The 23578-nt window shown below is 42.7% G+C and overlaps 1 protein-coding gene across 1 annotated transcript in view; it reads right to left on the reverse strand.

Annotated features, from left to right (window-relative positions):
- VWA8 (von Willebrand factor A domain containing 8) overlaps window positions 1–23578 on the reverse strand; it is a 315962-nt gene that overhangs the window by 1748 nt on the left and 290636 nt on the right. Inside the window, 4 exon segments of the mRNA XM_019650364.1 lie at window positions 1538–1776; window positions 2617–2715; window positions 14805–14963; window positions 17037–17162. Of these exon segments, the coding sequence (XP_019505909.1) occupies window positions 1538–1776; window positions 2617–2715; window positions 14805–14963; window positions 17037–17162 (623 nt within the window).

A 23578-nucleotide genomic window follows, 5' to 3' on the forward strand; every position in this document is an offset into this window, starting at 1 on the left:
GAAATGCAACTGGATGTATGCAATGGCTGCTTTGATGGCTCTGAGGTTATACAGGCTTATGATGATTTTTTTAAAATGCCAATTTATCATTTGGAACAAAGGGCCATTTTTGAAGGCAATAAAAGTGCAAGACACGATTCTATGCAAAAGAACGCCTCCTTTCACTATGCCAACAAAGTTTGGTTTGGGAATGACATTTACTAAAAGTCAACCATCCTGTGTAGTATCATACATTTGGCACGCCTGGCAGGCGAGCTAATTCCGCAACGTATCTCTTGCCAGTGGAGGTTGGACCATTTCCCTAGGAAACCACAAGGGTATTACTGTGCTTTCTCAAGAATTCAAACAGGATCTGTTCACTAGAAAGACAAAATAGCTATTTCAGCTCAACCAGCACTTGTGGAGCTTGCCGTCTGCTTAACACTGGGTTGGTCCTGAAGAAAATGTGCGCAGAAAAGGCATGGTTGGTGTACAAGGACATGGACATTCTAAGAAAGGCTAACACACAAAACTGGGAAAAATGCCAAGTCAGTTGTAATAAGTGGCTGTAATTCGTGGTATTAAGTCTTTTCTTAGCCGTACCCTGCAATCCCGTAGCAGGGCAGTGGCGATAGAAAGAGAAAAAGAAACCAGTCCTGGGGACACTCAAATGTTTCCTAGTCTACACAGGACCCTACACCAGAGCGCAGGTAACAGGGGCGGAATAACAGCAAGCTGCGTGGCCTTTGGTGTTTCAGGCTCAAAGGTTTTTGGAGGAGACAGACTTTCACGTCTTTTCTGCTTCTTATAAGTGTTTTAAGCAGATAAAAACCATGAGCTTGTTCTGTTTGTAATTCAGAAAGGAGAACTGTTCGTGTGTTTCAGTGACTGAAAGTGTTTCCAGATCTCTCATTTCAGATCATCCCGGACGGTATTTATCGTCCGACCACAAATTCCTCCATTGAGTATTCAGTATATTCCATGTAGCATCTCACTGTGTATACCGTCTCACACTGTCTCCAAGTGTTTCACCTGCCCTGTCTCCCCAGTGGGAGGGAGATATACACATGTGTGCGTGCGTGCGCGTGTGTCTACATAAGTGTATATCTGTAATATACAGACACACATTATATATGATTTATATACATGTTTTTGTATGTCTACCCATATTATACATATACACTCTTATGCTAGGAAAATAGTCGACTCGAATATGATTTGAACATGAACTGATTAGAACTGAGCTTGGGGCCTTGATATAAAGTGCATAAAATACTGTTTAATTTACTAGTGGAAAATCAACGAGCTATTTATTGTTGGTTAGTTTAAATACAAACTAAAAATAATTCATATACAATGATTATTGCTCATGTAAACATATGCGAGAACATCATATCCTCTCAAGCAGACTGTCAGTTCCTTGGCAGGAGGGACTCTAGTTTCTGTTTCCGGCCATACCCTCCCCACTGCACAAGATGCTAAGCACATGACATGGCGCATGGCAGGGACTCAAGTATCTGTATACCTGCCCTTTGCTATATCCTGAGATAACACTTACCTGGCGGCTTGATCACCTAGCGATCCAATAAAAATGGCGAAAGCATTTACTTGAGGGTTGCTTGTCAGGATTTGGGCCAACTTGGAAGGATGTATTCCATATCGTGACAGGTTTGCATCACTCAAGACAATGACGAAGTACTCGTCGGCTTCTTCCTTGACAATTTCCTCGATGGCATGTTTTGTCCCCTCTAATGTGTGGTCCCCACTCATGCAGAACTGTGAGTGGGCGTGCATTGTCTGGGGTAAAAGATGGTGCACAAAAACCATGGATGAGAAACTTATGTTAACAAACGTGACGATTTTTCTATTGACTGTGAGAAGGCACCAGTCCCAACTATGACACAGGAATAAGGAGTGTCCGAATGAGCTCTATTCAACTGGCACCTTAGAGTGACAACAGTACACAGTGATATTTGTATGTGGTTAAAAATTTTGTTGGAAACAGGAAATGTTCCAGAACTATCCCAGTTGGCACTTATTTTTAAAACTCACACAGCCATGTAAAGTGAGAAAGTGTGAGAAAATGTAAAAAACTTGGCACCACACGGGAGGATGAAGATGACACAGGAGAAAAATAAGGAATGGGTTGGGTTTTCCATAAACAAAGTTATAATACTAAACACTCTACTTACATCAACAGCAACAGAGGGACCTTACATTGAAATCATGGTGTGTGTTTTTATTGTAGATCTTGGTATGTGAAATTGAGTTTATCATGAAAAAATACTAAGAAATACATAAAATTGGGGTTAGAGAGCTAGATATTTCAGTAGAAATATCTACTGAAATAGCTAGGAGCTGGGAAGAATTGTATAGGATAAAGGAGGGGACCCAGGTTGTAGAATCCCAATACGATACTGAGTACCCTAAAACTATAAGGAACCAAGTTTAATTTTGTCTGGTAGAGAACAGGATGTGAGGCACGAGTGCTTTCTCAGCTTAATGCTTGAACGTTTGCGAAGCAGAAAGTCTGCTTTCCTGTGTCTGCTGCTTCTTCAGCGAATCTTTTCGGTACCAGAGACACTTGGCCTAGGCTGGTGGGGTGTTCACAATATAGAGGTGACAGGATGTATTTACCTTCAGAATGTCCAGTCTTTGCTTATTGTCCTTGGGGATCTTGTTAGCTGGAACTAGGTTAATGTTGTAGTCATCTCCAGAGTGTCCAACGATGTCATACTAAAGGCGAGAGAACCAGGGAGTTAGAAGTGTCTGTCCCCGACAAAATTGTCATCGGCCCTATCGGCCTCCACCCAGTTGGTCTGTCATTGTCCAAAATTGCTCAACATATGGCGGTGGAGAAGTGTGGACAGACGGATGTGTGTTTATCAACAAAGACCAACCAATTCCAGGCCCCTTCACTTCTGGTCCGTCCTCTTGTGTGATCTCTGCTCTCCAGGAGGGGGTAGAGAAGGTGATGAGGGCTACTGAGAATTCCATTCTTAAGGGGAGAATTAAAAAAATCACACACACACACACACACACACACACACACACACACACACACACTGTGGCAGGCAGAGCTCTAAGGGTATCTTAAGATTCCTGCCCCCTGGTTTAGGCAGCCTGTACATAGCCTCTCCCCTTAGTGTGGGCAGGACCTGTGAATAAGACAGGATATCGCTCATCATATGTTACGTTTATGTGGCATGAGGGATTTTGCAGATGTAATTAAGGTTACTAATCAGTTGCTTTGAGTTAATCAAGGGGGAGATGATCCAGGTGGGCCTAATCTAATCACACAAGCCCTTTAAACGCACAATGCTTTTCTGGCTGGTAGGAGAAAGGAATGACAGAGAGATCTGAAGCACAGGAGAACCTGACGGGGGCGGGGGCGGGTTATCTGTGGCTGAGACGGAGGGGACCACAGGGCATGGCCCCCAGAGTGGCACCTAGGAGCAACCTTGGCTGAGAGCCAGCAAGGAAACAGGGTCCTCAGTCCTGCAACCACAGGGAACTGAATTTTGCCAACAGTCTAAACGATCTTGGAAGCAAATTCTTCCCAGAGCCCCGGGTAAGAGCCCAACCTGGCCGATGCCCTGATTTCAGCTTATGAGGCCCGAAGCAGAGATCACAGGGGAATGTGTGGGGGCTGCTCACCTACAGAACTGCTAGTTAATAGATGGGTCTTGCTTTAAGCTGCTACGTTTGCAGTAATTTGTGACACAGTAATAGAAAACTAATACATATGTATTTTTGTCTGAACAGAAAAGTGAAACATATTCACTGGAGAAATGACAGAAAAGCACAAAAAGAATGTAAAAATTATCCATAATCCCATTACTTAAAGATAACCTCTGTTAACGTTTTGTTGTATAAGTTCCTAGGCTTTTATTTCCTTTTGCTGCACGTGTAAGAGGTTGCACAATACACACATACATACCTACAGCAACCTAATTTTTAAAGAAAATGGATAACGTTGCCCGTGTGACTTTATAATCTGATTTTCTACTTAATAGCGCATGACATATATTTTTCAATTTAGAACATAACTTTAAGAATTTCTATCTCACCAAGTCCATGAGAAAGTTCTCTGTTGAGAAAGAACTAGAGCTGAGAGTGAGGGGACACAGTTCGTTTACAGGATCTGGAAAGAGGTCTGGCGCCTGAGGCGAACTATAACTGGGCCAGATGGTTCACGCCACCTGCTGAGTTTGCCCCCAACTTCCCTTCTCCCCTCCCACCTCGCTCTAAGAACTTTTGTGATGCCGATGTGAAGGGTAGAACAGACCTCAGGAAATCTTGGTAACTGGGGCATCTGCTAAGAAAATTCTGAGTATGGGTCTGGGGTGAAAGATTTTAGGGGGTGCTTGGAGTACTATGGCACAAAACGCTTAGGGATCACTGCTATCTATTCACCAACTGACCACCAGCCCACAGCGGTCTTTTGAACACCTACTGTGTGCAACACACTACTGTAGGTATTGTGGGGGAATGCAATGATCTCTTCTTGTGTCTCCCGTTTTAACTGGTGGGTTCTTTGAAGGCTAGGCCATATCTTATTCATCTTGGAATTTTAGTATCCATGAGTGTATCACACGGACGCTCTGCAGTCAAGCTGGGGCAACAGCAAGCTTTCCTTTCCCATGGGGGTTACATTATTTCACACACCAGCTGTTTGGAAGTTGGAATGGATTTTCTGCCCCAGCAATGAGATGATAAACGGTGGTTAGTCCAAGCTAGCTGACAAGAAACAACCTGTAATATAACTGAAACCATTGTGTTTAAGATGAAAGGAAGTAGAAAAATTCCTGTTGAAGTAATTTTTATGCAAAAATTGGAAGTCAGACGGCAGTCTGGTTATTTGAGGAAGATGAGCTCCATTTTATTTATTTATTTATTTATTTATTTTGTTTTTAGCTGAGCCATCCTGCTACCTGTTGGCAGCTCAGTGGCTGCTCAGCTTGGGCTGGACTCGAACTGCTGTTGCTCAGAGCTCAAACTCTTGAGTGAGCTCTTAACCAACTGAGCCACTCAGCCGGCCCGAGCTCCATTTTAGACATAACGTGTATTTGGGGAGGTATCAGAGAAGAAATCTGTTTCATGTGGTCAGAGGTGTGGCTGTCATGCCCAGGAGGGGGACACATGACTGCCAAGGGTGACTACAGAGAGAAGAGCAGTGGACCCCCTCCAGAGAACCTTGGTGGGGTGGAAAAAAGACACAGAGCTGAGTGAAGACAGGGTACAGGGAGGCGGCAGAAGCAAGATAACGGGGACAGCCCAGGGAACCAGTGTGTAGGGTTTGAACTGTGCTGAGTTACACTAACCGCGACCATCAAGGAGAATGGTGACTCATGACCTTTGGACATCAGAATCAATGGTGACCTTTGGGGGACAATTTCCGCTGTAGGTTGTGGTATAAAAAAGAGAACTAGGACAGCATCTGGAAAGCCAGATGGTTGGGGGACAGGTGACTGCATTTTACAGGCAGCGGGACAGGGGCAGTGAGTGGGGACGGAGACCAGGGTCACAGTCAGAGGGTCTAGTCTGGGGAAGGAAGGAGGACCACCCCGTTTTTGTGAGACCCAAGGAAGGCAGAGACAATGGGACTCGACAGAGACAAGCACATAATTGGAAAAGACAGGTGTACAAACAAAGGTCCATATAGGATGCCTAAATATTTAAAAGCTATAAATCAGGCTATAAATTGTTAAATAAAATATTTTCTGTCCTCCTACTTTGATAAAAGAAATCATGATGACCTGGAAAACCAAGGTCAAATTTTAGACACATGGAGTCGTTGAAGTTCTCTGAAAGAATGTGGCAGTGTGTGTGTGGGGGGGCCCTGGCTTACAGCCCATCACTTCTTCCTTCTACAGTTGTCCCATGCCGGGAGGAACCTCACATGCCCACGTGTGGACACAGTCCCACCATGCACACGCCATCCTACCCCTCCATACAGGTGCCCCTTGGCCATCTCTCACGTCTGGGTGCTCATGCCACTGGCCAGTCTGCCCTGGGAAGATGGGCCTCGGAGATGCCCGCGGTCCACACAGGCCCCGGACGCAGGCTTGGGGTCATCTGCGTGGGACAGCCGGGGATCGAAGAACCGGGAGTATGATCTAGAAACGGGTTTCCTGAGGCTCCACAGACTCCTCACCTCCCGGGAGGGGTACGGTCAGAGGAGGGCCAGCGTGGAGCCTCGGGCAGGGGGCTGGGAGCTTATTCTCTGCCTGGTTTTAAGGATCTTTTTAAAAAATACAAAGGACGATATAAAATAATTGTGGGGGAAATTTACCAATACGTTAAAAAACCTTGACAATAAATGCTTCCTAAGGATGTAACAGATACTATACATGAAAAAAAAAACAACCTCCTTAGTATAGCTTGATATCAATGTAGCAAAAAAGGTAACACATTTATATCAGTGTAGTGAAAAGGTAACAAAATGTGAAACTAAAAAGCTGTACAGCTCTGGACAGTGGACAACTACAGGAGACTGGGGCTGGCCGGGTGTGGCGGGAGCTGCACCATTTCTCCAGAGAAGCACGCCCGAGCCCTGTCACGTCTGATGTGACAGTGGCCACAGCAGAGCCTGTTTTAGGCCAAGACTAAAGTCATCCTGAGACGGTGCCAGGCAGGCCGCTTCCATTACGGGGCTGGTGAAGTAACCTGCTAAACAGGCGCTTGCACGACGGGATAAGATCAGCTCCTTGCAATAGAAGGTTTCGCTTCTTTGGCTGAGGTAAGAGGGCTAAAAATGTGTGAGACCTTTTCATCCCTTTTAACTGAAGGTTAAACGTCTTACTAATCAGATGACCATGGGTGAGACCATAGAAATAAATATTTGACCATGTGGTTTGCTCACAGGGTTGTCATAACTCGTCACTGCTAGGAAAATAGTTACCAGTTAATGATTAAACAAACGGCCCTCTAATGAACTGTGGAGGCACTTTAACAGGTACTGGCTGATTGAATACTTGAGAAACATTTCAGTAACTATCCACCTCTAATTTCACTTATCTATCTATCTATGTATCTATGTATCTATCTATCATCTATCATCTATCTATCTACATACTGTATTTTTTCAGGCAAATGAGAGATGGGTTGTAGACTTCCCTTTCTTCTTCCCTCCCTTCTTCCTCTTCTTCCTCCTTTTTCCCTTCCTTTTTTTCTTTGTGGTAAGGAAAGTGCTATTTGCAGAATTATCTGCCTTTGTCTACTGCACTGGCTGAGAAGACCACCGAAGGGATAGGATGTGGCTTATTAAAGGGTAATGGAAACAATACATCTTATGTCATAATCTAAAATCTGCCTTCCCAGGACCCCAGCATGGTTTACAGACAATAATTTGCTAATCCTCCAAAGTGTCTGGGTTAAAGGGAAAAGTATATAAAGTCACTCACTTCCGTTCTCTACCCCTTGATTCTGCCTTTCAGCCACTCTGGTTCTGCCGTGACCATTGTCAAATCCCTTGCCAGGGTCTACAGCATGCTTCCCCGGAGAAATCACAGACATCGTTGAATAGGAACCTTACTGCCATCACCAGACACATGACACAGAGATTATAGCTTTTTCTGAGCAGCTCAAAATTTTTATGACCATGATTTCTGCACTTTTCAGAGCATTCCTGCAATCCTTGTGGAGTCTTATATTTAGTATCCAACTAAATAATAAACACAGTAGTAAAGAAAAACCTCAACCACAGAAGACCAATATGAACACTTCTTTGCTTTAGAAACTTGTGTAAATGGCCTTTTGCTATATTTTTGTTTGAAAATCTCATTTATTTAGAGAAAGGTATTGCAAATGAAAACAAATGCCAGGTTTCAGTCCAAGACACAAAGAGTTATCATAAAATAAGAATGATTGATACTATTTAGACTGCAAAGAAAGCTCTGCTTAGAACAAAGAGCTCTCAGTACTTTTTATGAATGAGATTTATGTTTAAATTTCTATTGGGAAGGCTAATCTTTGGCTAACTTTAGGAGAGGCAATGCTGCATTGTGCATCCACATTGAAAGTAGGTATGACAATCATCTGAGGCTATTTTTGAAGACTGACAATGTGTGAAATTCTAACCTCCTTCTAGAAATCCAAGTATACCATTCTAAGATGGCGCTACTGACAGTGGGCAGGGAAGGAATCAAAGATAAATATGTGATTTCAAAGGTCGAGAGAAGTGCCAATGGAACCCTACGGTGTCAGTTACCCAGTAACCTATAGTATCAGCTAGCTAACCTTTCTTCCTATCACAGAAGTCAATGTGAACAGAATAATGTCCCAAAGGTCAAGGATTCTAGACTTATCTCTGACCTTAACAAACTTTTTGACCTGGGGCAAGTCACTTAAGACTTTCCAAACCTTGTTTCTGCCTTGTAAACAATGCTGGTTCAGATGACCTCTAATATTATATGTTTGTAAATCACTAAACCTCTCTGACAAATAGGGATAATCTCTGTTTTACCTAACCTCACAGGGTTGATGAAAGAAAAGCTAGGGCCATACATTTAATGAATATAATGCCAACGTTTGCACAGTTCTGTATGGTTTACAGAGTGCTTCTATGTATCTTATCTCATTTTGATTCTCTCCACAACCTTTGGAGTGGGTGTTATTAACCTCATTTCACGAATGAAGAAATTGATGCTCTGAGAGGTTACAGATTTTCTTAAGGTCAGAGAATCTACTGTTGTCAGGGGTGGAAGCCAAACCCAGGGGCTCTGACTCTAAATCCAGTGTTTTTATTACAGAGAAAACAGTCATTCACCAAACCCGCCCTGCCCAATCTCTACTTAAGCTTTTTGAATGGTTGGCTCAGCTGACACTTTTACAATAATTGAGTCAATTCTGAATTCTTGTTTAATTTTGGACTCATACCCTTCTTTGGTCCTGTCTCCATGTAGCAATTAGAATTTATTCAAAGCCTGAGCCTGATAGGATGACTTCTAAATGTGTGAAATAGTCCAGAGGCATTGGGAAAAGACACTACAAGAACTAAGTTTTTGGTAAAAGGAATTTTCCCAGCAGGTAACTGCTTTGTGAGTCTTTTCTTTCAAGATCCTTTTGGGAGTTAACCCCGCCTTTCTGATCAAGGTATCTTTGAGAAAAGCATGCTTACTATGTAACTCCTTGGGAGATGAAGCATTAAGGGGAGGAGATGATAGAGTGCTTTATGTAAATGGTACAGCTCCTGAATTACAGCTTTGTAAAAACACTGATTGGGCAGGAATAAATATGGCTGCAAGAAGCAAAGGTAAAACATCGACTACGAAAGGGCCCTGGGGTGGGAGTCAGAAGTCATGGCTCTCTAGAGTCCAGTTGTGTGACCTTGGGTGAAGCATTTAACCTCTCTGGGTCTTGATTTTCTCATCTGTAAAACCAAGAGGTTTGGTGAACATACCTTCCAATACCATTCCTGACCCTAAGGTTCTATGAAAATTCAATGGGACACCCAAGAAATGGAGTGAAAAAGCCTGCGTCATGTCATCAAAACAACACCTCTGGCTTGTCTTCTCCTGTTAAGGGAGGGACTCATATAAGCCTAACCAAGGACTGATAAATCCTTTTCCTAAAAGAAAGCCCTCAGAGTCTATAAGAAAGAACAATCCAGTATTGGCCCGAGAATAGTGGTTTTCTACCTCTTTAAAAATTTTTGTAAGCAGCGGAACTCTTCCTCTATAAGAAATATTGCACAAAAGCTGAGATGTTGAAACATCGTGCAATGTCAATATAGGTGGAATTGTTTTGGCTGAATTGGGGATGGAGGGGAAAGTGCTGCCCACTCACCCTTTCCCTCTACCACCCTTCAAAGGTTCTTTGTCACACTGTTAGGAAACTGTGGTCTTAGAATATGGTTTGTATGTCTCCAGAAAAACAATAAATTTGAGTACTTTTTTCCCCCCAAAGTCCAACTTCTCAATAACTGAATAAATCTGTTTTCTGGTGTCATTATTTGAGTGTTCAGTGGAGAAGTGGTCACCTAACTTTTGGTGTTACTAAGTACTTTGAAGAAAAAAAATGAAGGCATAACAAGCTTTTAGAAAGGAGGTCTACCTTAAGGTTAGAGTGAAACATACCCAGGAGCTTGGAGGATGAAGATAAAGGAAAAAATTGCTTCCTGACTAAAATAAAATGGTTCACAAACCGTTACCATTCTTTCCACTTCTCACTCTAGTGTTTAAGCGCTATGTGAATATTAAATTCTGCTAATTATAAGATTAGAGGAGTTTATATTGATTATTAGCAAATAATGTTGCTCCCATCTTGAGTGACCTACAGTAAATGCTGTTGCTGAGAATTGAATTCAGTTGGTGAAACAATTATAAGGAACTCTAAAAACTCCAGATGGCTCTGAAGTGTGTCCTGCCACGGAATTATCTTTCGTTCTCAGTAGCTCTTATTCAAGGGTCCCAGTGGTTTGGCATGGATCAGGCTAAGGTGGTGTAACAAGTGGAGGCTGTCTCGTAATTAGCGTCTTGGGCTGTAATGACCCAGAGCTCAGGAGCTGAGCTCCAGCCAAACAAAACATGAAGCAGATGCCAAGAGAGGGGGTTCATGGAAGAGTCCAGGTCATTGGGTAAGGATGGTGGCTTCTGAAGGTTTCAAAGCAAATACCAACTAGACATCTTTACAATGGAGGGATAACGGTAGCAAGATGACATTCAAAACTGTCTGGAACTGGGGACGGGGGTCTCTCAGAGCATACTGCTACATTCTTAAAGACATCACATGTGATACCATAATGGGCTACGGAATATAAATTTTTCACCAGGAGCTCCTGAAACTGTCATTTGCTCATGCATCACTTTATCTTTGCTGAGGAAATTCCATACTTTCATTAGTTAGTCCTAGGCCTTATGCTTCTTTCACAAAAGCGAAAGTGAAAGTTTGAAGAGATTAAATGAGTTGACTATGGTCACAGAGTGTAAAGACACAGCACTGAGTGAACGGTATGCTGCCACTTGATGCACATGCATCAAATATCTCTGAGAAGATACAAAAAATAATCCACTAACTGTGGTCGCCACCAGAGAGGGGAACTTGTACCTTTTACGTTTTGTCCTCTGTGCACGCATCACCTATCCCCCTAAACATTTAACATAACAAAAAGCTCTCACAAAATGTAAGTGGGTTCTGTCCCACTTCTATCTCTCCCTCTACAAAGGAGGCCGGGACAGCCCCAGCAGAGACCCGGTGGCCTGTGGCCACTCAGAATCTTAGACGTGTTGGCAGGGGTGGTGGGAAGATTACACAAAGTCTCCACTGTCGGGGGCAAGCCTGTGAGGTGTTCTGGCAATATAGGGGATACCAGGACAAGGTAAATGGCATCATGAGAAAAGAGCCAGACAAATGCAAAACAAAGGACATTCTACAAACAACTGATCTTGACCCTCAAGAGACTGACCATCACGGAAAGCAAAACAATGGTGGCCGGGGTGATGGCTGCTCAGATTAAAAGGGCTAACGAGACATCCAAAAATAAGGTATCTTTGATGGGACCCTGGATGGTGGGGGTGGGGGACAATTAGAAAAAGACACTTTTGGGGTAGTTGGGAAAAGTGAATTTGTGTTAGATATTAGAAGATATTATGAAATTATTGATAATTTCCTTAGATGTGATAATGGTATTGAAATTTATTAAAGAAAGTCCTCAGTCTTAGGAGAAGCCTAATAAAGGGTTCAGAGGTAAAGCATTATAGTGTTTATAATTTTTTTTACAAATGATTTGGGTTGCGGGGGAGGGTATGTATTTAGAGTGAAATATAAAGCAAATGAAGAAAAATATTAACAATTGACAAATCTAAGTGAAAGCATATAGGTGTTCATTGTACTCTTTTTTCAACTTTTTTGTAGGTTTAAATTTTTTCAAAATAAAGAAGTTGGGAAATAACGGGGAAGTTTAAAAACAAAACAAAATAACAAAAAAAAAAGCAGGAAAACAAACAAACAGAAGAGTCCTGGGCTCCATCTTATTCTGTCTCCAACTAGCCTTCCAGCTTTGGGAAAAGTCCTTACTGTTTCTGGGTCTTGGTTTCCTGTCCGAGGAACGAGGAAACTGGAGTAAGTGACCGGTGACCCCAGGTCTGAAGTCTACGGACCCGATGAAGAATTTGCAGGAACAGGACACAAGTCTGCCTTCCCTGTCCTGTCCCTCCCCCACCCCTCCAGACACTGGCCTCAGAACCACGTTTCCTCAAAGAGCTTGTTTTGTGGTCTTGAGGTGTTTCCTTTTGTTGGAAAGATTTCAATGCACTGGTTTCATAAGACTTTCTATGCTCTTCAAAAAAAGTTCTAAAGGAACTGTAGTGAATGGAAGGAGTACATTTATACAAGAAAATGCACAAAACCAGAACCATGAAAGTACTGGCTGCTAAAAACCTAATAGCATATATATATAAAAAAAAATGATAAAGCTACTTTAAGTCATGAAAAAGTTTTTTTTTCTTGGTGTCTTGCTATAATTTCTTGCTATAAATATATGACTCAATTTGTCATCATCTATTACTATGGTGATCAATATATCTGAGGTTTTACTTATAAAGACTGAGGAAATTCTTTACACTGTTGTGACGACTGAAGAAACTCAGCAGGAAACTCTGTACCTAGTAGGTGCTCAATTATTGTTTGTAATTTTAGAGATATCCAGCACCTCGTGTGGCAATCATTTGGTTTGTAATTGTCAATTAGAAACAAAACAAAACAACGTCTCGTGGACTGCTCATTTCCTTGATGCTTCCTTGTGATCTGACATGTTCAGTTTCATTCATAGTTCTTCCAGACTACAGACGTTTAACAGTGAGAACTGCCCAAATATGGATCTCTCTACCCAATCCGCTGCGTGAGATGGAATGAAACATTCACCATGCTCTGTGATCCTCACACCACCTACCTACCTGCAGGCTATCGGGATGGCTCCGGATTTGCTATGTCACCTTCCGCCCTTCGTCTAATCCTTTACCGGGTCTGGGTTCCGGTCGGGACAGCTGTGTCATCCAGTTTCTTGATTAACTCCTAATCAATCTATCTAAAAACCTAGAACTGGTTTCACATGTCAGAGCAGCTCTGCTCTCAAAGGCATAGAAATCCTCTTTCTCACTGGAAATTTTATTCTAGATAACGAGTATGCCAATTTCATGTTTGTCACGGTCTACAACGGATGAAAATCTCTATATAACTCCAAGGAGGCTGCTGAGGAACACTGACTTTCAAGATCCACAAAAGAGGTTGGGTGTGCCGATCCAAACCTAACGGAACCCAAAGATGTTAAAACACGAGGTGGGATTTATGCTGATGTGATGATGTCGCACCATCCACTCGTTATCAGCGGTGCAAGATATATATACCACCTTATACTAGAAAGAATCTAAAATACTTTAAAATGAACATTTTCTATAAACCCATAAAGCAAGAAAAAGTAAAAATTAACAATCAAGAAAAACGTGCATCGGAAGGGAAGGAAGGTGAAGGGGAGGAAAAAAGCTGAACCCTAGGCTGTAGCTGGAAGATATAACTAAGTCATCATGGCTGGTCTTCGATTTTAGCTCCGAGCTTCCCGGCAACAAAAACCAAGAGGGAATCTTGAAGAGTTCCCTAGTTTTCGCTAATCATGAGGGGAAACACATTCCAGTTCTTTACGGGAAGCGAAGCTACTCCCCGCAGTGCAAGTCCGTGTCCTGTTTGCATCTGTGTCCTGCGTTTGTGCAGGGCGTGGGCAGCCCTCAGCATTCACGACTCAAGCTGCCCTGTTCCTACCGTTTAATTCTAAAAGGAATCTCTCATGCAGAGCATCATACAAGGGACCCCGGGGGCCTCAGACATCACCAATGGGCCTGAGGTAAACGAGGGGATGGGTTTCAGCAACCTGTGTCTTGCTGTACACACCGTAACACACAGGCACGACTCAGGACAGCCATCCTGAAGGGTAGGTGGGACGTGGAGCCAAATAATGGTGTAAACTCGCCTGTTTCTGAAGGATGCGTTTGACCCCGAGTCCAACCTAGACCATCTATGGACAGACTGCGCACCCTTCACACGTCTGCACACACACCATTGCTTTCAGCTCAGTCTCCAACAAGAATTACACAGCATGCGACTGTACTCAACGTTATTTGCTCTGGAAAGGGCAGAAGTGCAGCCGCTCTCTACGGCTCAGAGTGGATCGACGGGCTCATCGTGGGCCATCACAGAGCGACAGGGGCCCCGTCTCCACGCTTAGACCTCTGAAGCCAAGTGGGTGAGAGCAGGGTGGAAACAGTTTCCGTGGAGGCTGCGTTTCTCCCGGAGCTGCCACCTTCACCGTTGGCGGTGGAGTCGTCTATTCCTGTGTATTCCTCGCTTGCCCTGGGGACAGGCGGAGCAGTGCTGAGGACAGCACACTCTGAAGGAGTACTCAAACCTCGGGAGGCCGCCTGGTGGGCCATGGGGCAAGAATGCGGGTGGTGGGGGGGGGCTGGGATGAGGATGGCGGCTCTGAGGAATCTGGGGAGGAGACCCGTGGTGCTTCTAAGTTTCTAAGTGCCTGTTTTACTCTTTCCTCCCTGAAGCTTACGACTAACATCACACAGCTTGTAAAGTTCGGTGCTTTGTTCTGCAGTCACTGGTCCTTTAAGTGATGGTATTATCATTTTCTGATTATTAGAGCAGAGAAAGCCAGGGGCTCCCTTTCTCTATGCTGACACACGAGCTGATGAGAAGATGAAGACTTCTACCCGCCCCGGCTGGCACCTGCATCCACCCACCCGACATCCAGCCCTAACCTGGGGCCGGCTCTGGGGCTGACGTGGCCAGTGATGCCTGTCAGCAGCCTCAGCCCATGCCATTACCTTGAACTTCTCTTCGTAGTTCTCGAAGGCTTCCATAACCATGCACACCGCCTGCATGGAGCGTTCCAGCCGGCCGTCCACCCCGTTGAAACGGTACATGCTGCCGGACACATCCACTACCAGGCGCAGGCGCTTGGGTTTCTGTTGGGGGCTGCCCAGCTGAGGGGGCGAACAACAGAAATGCCTTGTGAACCACCATGCCATCAGTGGCTGCTGCCCTGGGGGTCGCACACAGGCCCCGGGGTGCCAGCATGAGGCAGGCAGGATAGCCGCAGGCGCGGGGCTGCACGACGCTGTCCCGGTGGGTGGAAAGGCGTCTGGGAACCCTATTTCAGTAAATAGAATTTCAGACTCGTGCTGGTAGTCGGGGCCATATGGGAAAGATTTCCCTCTGCAATGTGGTCCTTTTAAGACCCAACCTAGTCTAGTAAAACTGCCTCCCTGAGCTGATGCCATCTTAAAAACAATAATCTGGAAAGATGTAAACCCCGACATGTCATTTTTCATGTCATGCATCGGAGTCAGTTACTCTAGCCTGACTGAGTTATTCTGGAGGCCCACATGAATTTGACCTGTGCCTGTTGTGTGGTGCTCGAAAATCATTGTTCTACAGAGTCCACAGGCAATGGCCGATTCCTAAAACAAGGTACCGTGAGAAGGGGATCTGGCAAAGAACCGAAGGAAACTACTTCCTCAGTGACTCTGTCTTTAGTTAGCTTTCAGTTTTCTCTTCCTTCCAATCGCTGAATTACTACTTCTCTTTACTTTTCTTGGCAGTGAGAGGCATGAAAGGAGCGTCAAACTGCTGTTTACAACAAGTGTCAATTAAAATGTGAAACTCTCATGAGTTTCAGTTTGATTTGGGACTCATGCCTGCCTGTTTGCAGTAAAAAACAAAGTCCATTTGTCAGGGTACTTACAGGAAAAATGGAAGAAGAAAAATTCCAGGCTCTTCTGTTATTATATACTTGCTGACATGTATGAGAACTCATGAGCAGCTAGTAATTTCAAGAAAATACTGTGGGTATCAGTGCAACGGTTTGAGACCAATTCAATATATTTCTTAAAAACTTGTGGAGTCTGCCTAAATTAAGAACAGTGCCACATATGCCTCCCTGGCGACTCACAATTTCGGATGTATCTAAACACACTTGTCGACCACAATGAGTCAGTAAAGAAAGCAGTTGTGACTCATACCAATGACACAGAAGTCAGAACTCCCCAAATGACCACAGGGTCCTCTCCGAATAGACATTTAAATGGAGTAAATGACTCCCTCTCCCCACCAGGCACCGCCTCACCTCGCGGGGGCTGCTCAGAAATGCTGGCTATTTGGGGATACAGGAAGTTACAGAGCCTTCCACGAGACTCAGTAGTTTACATCATTGCCATGTTTGGGCCACTGTTTTACAAGTGTTTTAATATTAGGGTTGTCTAAAAGTCTACACGCATTTCACATTCGAGTTATTTAAGGGCGCCCATCTCATTCTCTAAACGTTTCTTCAGGGATCAGATGGACACAGAACTTGAATGGAACCGTAGAGAACCACCAGGATTGCTCTGGTGTTTTCACTTGTGTAAGCCTGTGGGGTTCAGCCTCTGAGGGTCTTCAGTCTCCCCTCCAGAGTACCCTGCTCAGTGCCCTGGGAGCTGATCTGCATAGATGGCATCAGCCCCTCTCTTGGCTGCTGGCTTGTGGGTGGGTTCTGCTGTGGGAGGCTCTGGCAGGAATCAGAGGGCGAGGGTGAGACACGTGTTCCCTCAGCTCCTTCTCTGCTGGGCCCGTGGGTGGGCTCGCCCTCTGCTGAAGGCAGCCCTCCCCACACGCTGACTTCTCCAGGTTCCAGGAAGCTCTCTCTCCCTCTGCCCTTTCAGACCTGGGGGACCAGGGGCGAGGCGGTGAGATCCCGACTATCGGGATCCCATAGTCTCTTTTTGGCTTTCCTAAATCCCACCCTTACTTTGGTAAATAGTCTTTTCATTAACTGTTCTTTAAATGACTCAGTTTGAATGTGCCTGGTGTCTCCTGACTCATGCTGGGATCTTGAATCATATAGTAAATAGTCTAATATCTATGTTTTTTTCTAAATTTTTAACTATAATGCTTTCTGTGATTGCCATATTCAGGGTTTATTGTGCTTTGAGAAAGACAGTGACTTAAGAAAGCAGTTGTCTACACAGAAGGCCAGACTGTGCAGATCGGAGGCGACCAGTTCTCCATCTGTTACTCACCTGTGGCTCGTGCTCACCCCGGCGTTTGTAGATAGCTTTCTCTCCAGTCAGCCCTTCAATGATCTTGGCATCATCTAGCTCCCCAGTTGCTTGGTGTCTTAGCCACTGTCTCTCTTTGCCTTTAGCCTACAATGACACACACATAAATCCTTATTTTAATTCTTTCTGCAGGGTCCCTGACACACTTTGTGTATGAATAACAGGAAACACACCAGGGATCTTTTCAATAAGTGATGTTTTTGTATGAACAGTTTCATAATTGGACTGATTTCTGCTCTGCTGACTAAGAAATGCCCTTTGTGTGGGTTTTGTCATCTTAATTGTTTTAACATATGGGATGATACAATGAACTCACTTAAAACACACCAATGGGAAAACAGTATGTAAAGGACCTCCTGAGAAACGTGCAATATCTGGAAATGTAATGGCATTTCTTATGGATTTTTGGTCACCATACTACTAGAAAATTTATTAGGTAGCAGAACAATCAGCTTTAACTTTTTAACACTGTCTGTAAGCAGTGAGAAAAATGATCTTCGGAACTCTTCCTTTTGGAAAAGAAGCTGTAACTCAAGTTCTCTGTGCAAATGGGAACAGCTGAAAACAAGAGTACGTGCACATTTTGTACGCCACATGTCTCTCTGATCATCTATATTCATAAATCTAAAGGTATTTCCACATGATACTTTCCCACAATAACTTACAACTCTGCCAGGTGGACTAAGATGGTTGTTAAATGATAAAAAATTAAAATATCTTAATCAAGGCATAAGATTATAACAGCCACAGACTATACTTACATTAAAGAGTGGGAAGGAGAGCTAAAATGGTTTTATGCATGAAAACTGTAATAGTAATTAAGATCACGGGTTCTGGAATCGGACAGCCTGGTTTCAATCCTCCCTTCACCATGATCAGGTATGTGACCTCAACCACATTACTTAACCAGCCTGCACTTCAGTGTCATCATCTCTCAGATGAAGATAACACTGGTTTCTACTTTAATGAGTTATTGTGAAGGCCAAATGAGCTACTACATGGAATCAACTGAGAAAGGGCCTGGCAATCTATGTTAGCTGGTATTTTATTATTAGTAGTATCATCATCATCATCATCTTCATCACTGTCATTGTCATCATCATCAGGTGGGACACAGTATGACAACCAAGTCCACATTAATTTAAGCACATGTCCATCACTGCTACATTGGAGGTGGCTGTATGACAGGACTGCCACTGAAAATACAAAGCCAAGTTTCAGGCAGGCAGAGTCTATTTTAGGGCCAGACCAATCACCACACAAAGAAGCTCCACATAGTATAACTCTGCGTGGTATTGTGTGTTGTTTTCCTGTTCCTGATACCCTTGCTGCAAACAGGTACAAAATTACCATATTTGGATACAGATATATTAATGCAAACATAAAATAAAGAGAGGAACACTCCTAAGCCGCCAGCATAAAGATGCTGAATTTAGTAGGCAGTTATAACAATTTCAGGAACTACCAGGAATGTGCCCCTTGGGGGTATGCTCTTTCCTGCTGTGTGTTCTGGGTAAGAACCCCAGGACCTCACAGGAAAATGGAACTCACTGGAGCATAGCTCGATGAGCTCATGGAACTTGATAAGATATACAGCTCCAGGTGGTAGGAGGACAGGGAGAGCAGAGCCTTCCGGAACCCTTTCCCACACATGCTGTCCTTCTCAGGCCTCAGCCTGCAACAGTGACTGGGACCCAGCTCCTGTCTCCTCTTTCCCGTCACTCCTGATGTCTGGAGTGGATAATTCCCCAGGTTTCCAGGATGCTTTATGCTGGGAACCTGATTGTGATGACCATTTAGGTACCTTTCAATTTTGAGATTCTATGACTTTTGCAGGTACCTAACAGCAGAGCACCGGCTTCCATGGCCTTTTGCAGATGAGGACAGACTCTCATAGACTAGTCTAGGCTGGGAACTGCAGAAAGTACAGGGAATGTGGTAGCAGCAATCAGCGGCCATCAAAGTGGCATGGAGGTTGGATTCTACAGCTGGGTATAAGAGGAATATGGGATAACACGACATGTTATGAGATTATATGACATGTTACGTGACAGCTGTGTCACTGCTATCATCAAGCCTTGATTTTCCAAGTGTGATCAATTCATTGACAAGGCAATGATGACCCTGAGGACTCCCTGCCCAATCCACTAGCCACTACATGGTTTTATTAATCAGTGATGCTCCCACTCTATAAAGAACCATTGCAATGGCTACAGATTAAGTAATCTTTGCTTTTTAATGCAGATTACAACTGTAGTAAAAATAAATTAAAACCCTCACCATCTCACCATTGAGGAACTGTAAAATGCCAAAATTTTAACTAATAATTCTATTCCCTTCCCCATAGTTTGGTGTTTCTGAAAACAAAATATACTTTCTAATTGATGGCAAAAGAAACTTGCCAAGGTTAATAGGCAGAGGGGTTAATTGTGACCTGGTTGTCATACCTGGAGGACATACATATGACCTTGGCTGAGCATAGCAGGTATAAGCTCATTGAATTTTTTCCACTGGCAGCCCAATTGTAGTTTGAGTTAAAATTCCTAATTATTATGGTAAATGGATTAAAAAACATGACACTACAATAGAGCATAGAGCATTGAGTAATGAGTAATGAGCAAAGACATGGAGCCTTAGGATACAAATATACTATAAGTCAAACAAGGTTCTTTGCTGCAGAAATGGCCCCACTTCTGATAAGATTCCCTGAAAAGAGGAATGTGGGTTTAAATTTGTGAGGGGGACATGCACAGAGGACTGAATGTCACAATCTGAGCCCTGTAATTAAAGAGAGGAGACACCTGTACATTTCATAAAATAGATCACAGCATTCTTAATGCTAGCAGAAGTTAGGGAGACTGCTTCATGTACTATGAAGAATTATCACCCAGAGACTGTATTCCTGTCCAGGAGTTCAAGGGAAGCTGTTAAATTTCTAGTCACATGTAATTCAATTAAGCACAATATGTAACTCTCAGGTAAACCAAACAGTAAGTGTAGAGAATATCACAGTTTTTGATAAGACTAGAGATTATACTGTCAGTCCCAAAGGAATTAAAGAGGTCTGGATCACGAACATGGGTTATTAAAAAAGAAACAATAAAAAGGATTATGTCACTCTCTAGCACATTACTCTGTTTTACTTTCTTCATACTTATCACCGTTTACAAATGTATTATTTATCTCTTTGTTTCTATTATCTACCTGCTCGCCTAGAAAGTAAAGGTCATGGGATAAGAATCCTTATGTAACTCCAGCATCGACAACAGTGCTTGATACAAAGTAGGTTTCAATGAAAATGTATTGAATGAAAGGTGATTGCTTACTGTGAAATGTTAAGTGATGAAAGTATGACATGAAAGCATGTATGTACAGTTTCATCTCAATGTACATGCATGTATATTACACACATACAAAGAAATATGTAGGAGAAATTAAAAATGTGAATAGTCATGGTTGCTTTTGCGTTGTGGAATCGGGTGATATTGTTTTCTTCTTTTATTTTCTGTATTTTCCAATTTTCATATAGTGAACTTGTGACTTTTACAATTAAAAAATTAACAAAAATAAGTTCTTCTTTTTTCCTCAAAGGGATTAAAAAATCCTTTTATATTTTAGGAAATATGCCCTTGAGACCAGCTTGGCGGTTATGGAGAGCAGGGCTTCTCAAACTTCAATGTGCATACAAATGAGTTAGGGATCTGGTTGAAATGCACTAACGAAAGCCTGGCCTCTCTCTGAAATTCGCTTCCTACCACAAACAAGCTACTAAAAACGGTGTCGAGATCTCCTTGTCAGCACAGTGATGGCTGCAACCCCCCAAACGAACTATGTACCAAACTTCATCTTACTAAAAAAATCTATCAAGAGAATGAGAAGACAAGCCACAGACTGGGAGGAAATATTTGCAGAAGACATAACTGATAAAGAGCTGTTATCCAAAATATACAAAAACTCTTAAACCCTAACACTAAGAAAAGGAACGACTTCATTGAAAAATGGGGAAAAGATCTGAATAGACACCTTACCAAAGAAAATATACAGATGGCAAATAAGCATATGAAAAGATACTTCACATCATATGTCATCAGGGAATTGCAATGAGGATGAGATATCATTACACACGCATTGGAATGGTTAAAGTCCCAAACACTGACACCACCAAATGCTGGCGAGGATGTGGAGCCAACAGCAAGTCTCATTCATTGTTGGTGGGAACGCAAAATGCTACGGTCACTTTGGAAGGCAGTCTGGCAATTTCTTACAAAACTGAACATATTCCTACACCATTCAACTCAGCAATAGCACTCTTTGGTTATTTACCCAAATGAATTGAAAACTTATGTCCCCGCAAAAACCTGCAGATGGATGTTTATAGCAGCTTTATTCAAAACTGCCCAAACTTGGGAGCAACCAAGATGTCCTTCAGTAAGTGAATAGATAATTAAACTGTGGTACATGCAGACAATGGGATATTATTACGTGCTGAAAAGAAATGAGCTATCAAGCCATGAAATGAAATGGAGGAAACTTAAATGCATATTACTAAGTGAAAGAAGTCTATCAGAAAAAGCTACCTATTATAGGATTCCAACTATATGACATTCTGGAAAAGGCAAAACTTTTGGAACTTATGGAAACAGTAAAAAGATCAGTGGTTGCCAGGGTTTAGGAGGAGGGAGCACAGAGGATTTCTTGGGCAGTGAAAGTACCCTATATGATGCCGTAATGATGGATACATGTCAATATCCATTTGTCCAAACCCATAGAATGTACAACAGCAAGAGTGAACCATGATGTAAACTATGGACTTTGGGTGATAATAATGTGTCAATTAAGGCTCATCAATTGCAACAAATGTCTATTGGGAGATGTTGATAATGGGGGAGGCTGTGTGTGTGTGTGTGTGTGTGTGTGTGTGTGTGTGTGTGTGTGTGGGGAATATAGGGCAGGAGATATATAGAAACTCTCTGCTCAATTTTGTTGTGAATCGAAAACTGGTTAAAAAATGAAGTCTGTTTTTTTAAAAATCTAGTTGTAAATATAATGATAACTCTACTGTGCAGAATCTTTTTTTTGTTTCAGGAATGCAAGGATCAGAACTAAGAGTGGATCATGGTAGACGAAGAGTCAGGTTAGGGTTTAGCATATGAGAATTCCAGTCCTGGTTCACTTTGGGCAAGTTATTAAAATTCTCTGAGTCTCAGTAATACCATCTTCAAAATGAGGGGGCACTTTGTCAGTGAATGTCTGTTTGAAGTTATCAGTCTACATTTAATTAGTAATGAAAATCATTAGTACTAAGAGAAGGATTTAACAATTAGTTTTATACCCATTGCCTCTTCCTAATTATATCAGTGGTGAGGACAGCAATATATTTTCAAATAACTGGGAGATGGCTCCAATGTGTGAGCTTCTAAAAATAGGTTAAGGATGCTAAAAAGTGACTTTGAAGAAATGTGTTGTTTTTTTTTTTTGTAGTAAATCTATTTCTCAATAATAGAAATAGGTGAATTATCTGCTAAATGCAATAAATGAGGGGGGAAATAATTTCTTAGAAACAGTTCATCCCATGTTTACTTGGACAATAGTGTTAATGCAACTTATGTTAAGCTAGTTTGCTACTGACGTTCAGCATCATGAGAGACTTGGGTGGGTAACTGATCACAGGAAACCAGCCGTTGCTTTCTAGGCCTCATCACGTTTCTGCCCCAACACCAGCCTCTAAGGAAAGCACAAAACACCTAGGACCCAGCAGACTCGTAACTTGATGAAAGTCTTTCCTTTAATCACCTAGAGTTTGGGGGATACTAAAATCTCCTAACCAGCTGTGCGAGGCGCTCAGCAATTCACATTTTTATCCAATTTGGCCAGATCTAAGAAATATAATTACACTTGGAACATTAGAATTTTAAAGAGAGTTCATCATTCATATCAACAAATGAATGCTTATGGTATGGATATATATTTTTGAAGAGTACCTGATAATATTAATAAGCATACAAACATAATTAAGTAAAACCATAGAAACAGATATCCGTTTTACCAAAAATGATACAAGTTACTAAATGTCATACCCAGGAAAGCATTCCATTATGCAATTTTATACTCCTAAGAGTTTATGATGAGGCAGCTCTTCAAGACGACAAAGGGAACAAATGTTAACTTCGTATGCGAAGCTTACACAATCCTGCTTATTGATGTCAATTCCAGACCCCTGTCAGAGACGAAAGGCACAAGGGAATTACAGGTGGTGTGACTTTGGGGACACAGGGAAAAAGGTAGGTGTGTTAAAGAGCAATAGAGCTATGACCCAGGGAAGGTCTGCCAAACAGCTCGCCCAACAGCACTGCAGAATTCTCCTTTCGGTGTACAAGCTAATAGTGAAGATGGTAACCAGAGTCCTTTGTTTTCTCAATTCTAAGTGTCTTTACCGTGAGGCAAAAGCCCAGGCTCAAGAGCAGGCGCAGTTCTGAGGCGGCCTTCAGACTGGTCACGGGTCA

Source organism: Hipposideros armiger, unplaced genomic scaffold (genome assembly GCF_001890085.2).
Source record: "Hipposideros armiger isolate ML-2016 unplaced genomic scaffold, ASM189008v1 scaffold_140, whole genome shotgun sequence".
Taxonomy (NCBI): Eukaryota; Metazoa; Chordata; class Mammalia; order Chiroptera; family Hipposideridae; genus Hipposideros; species Hipposideros armiger.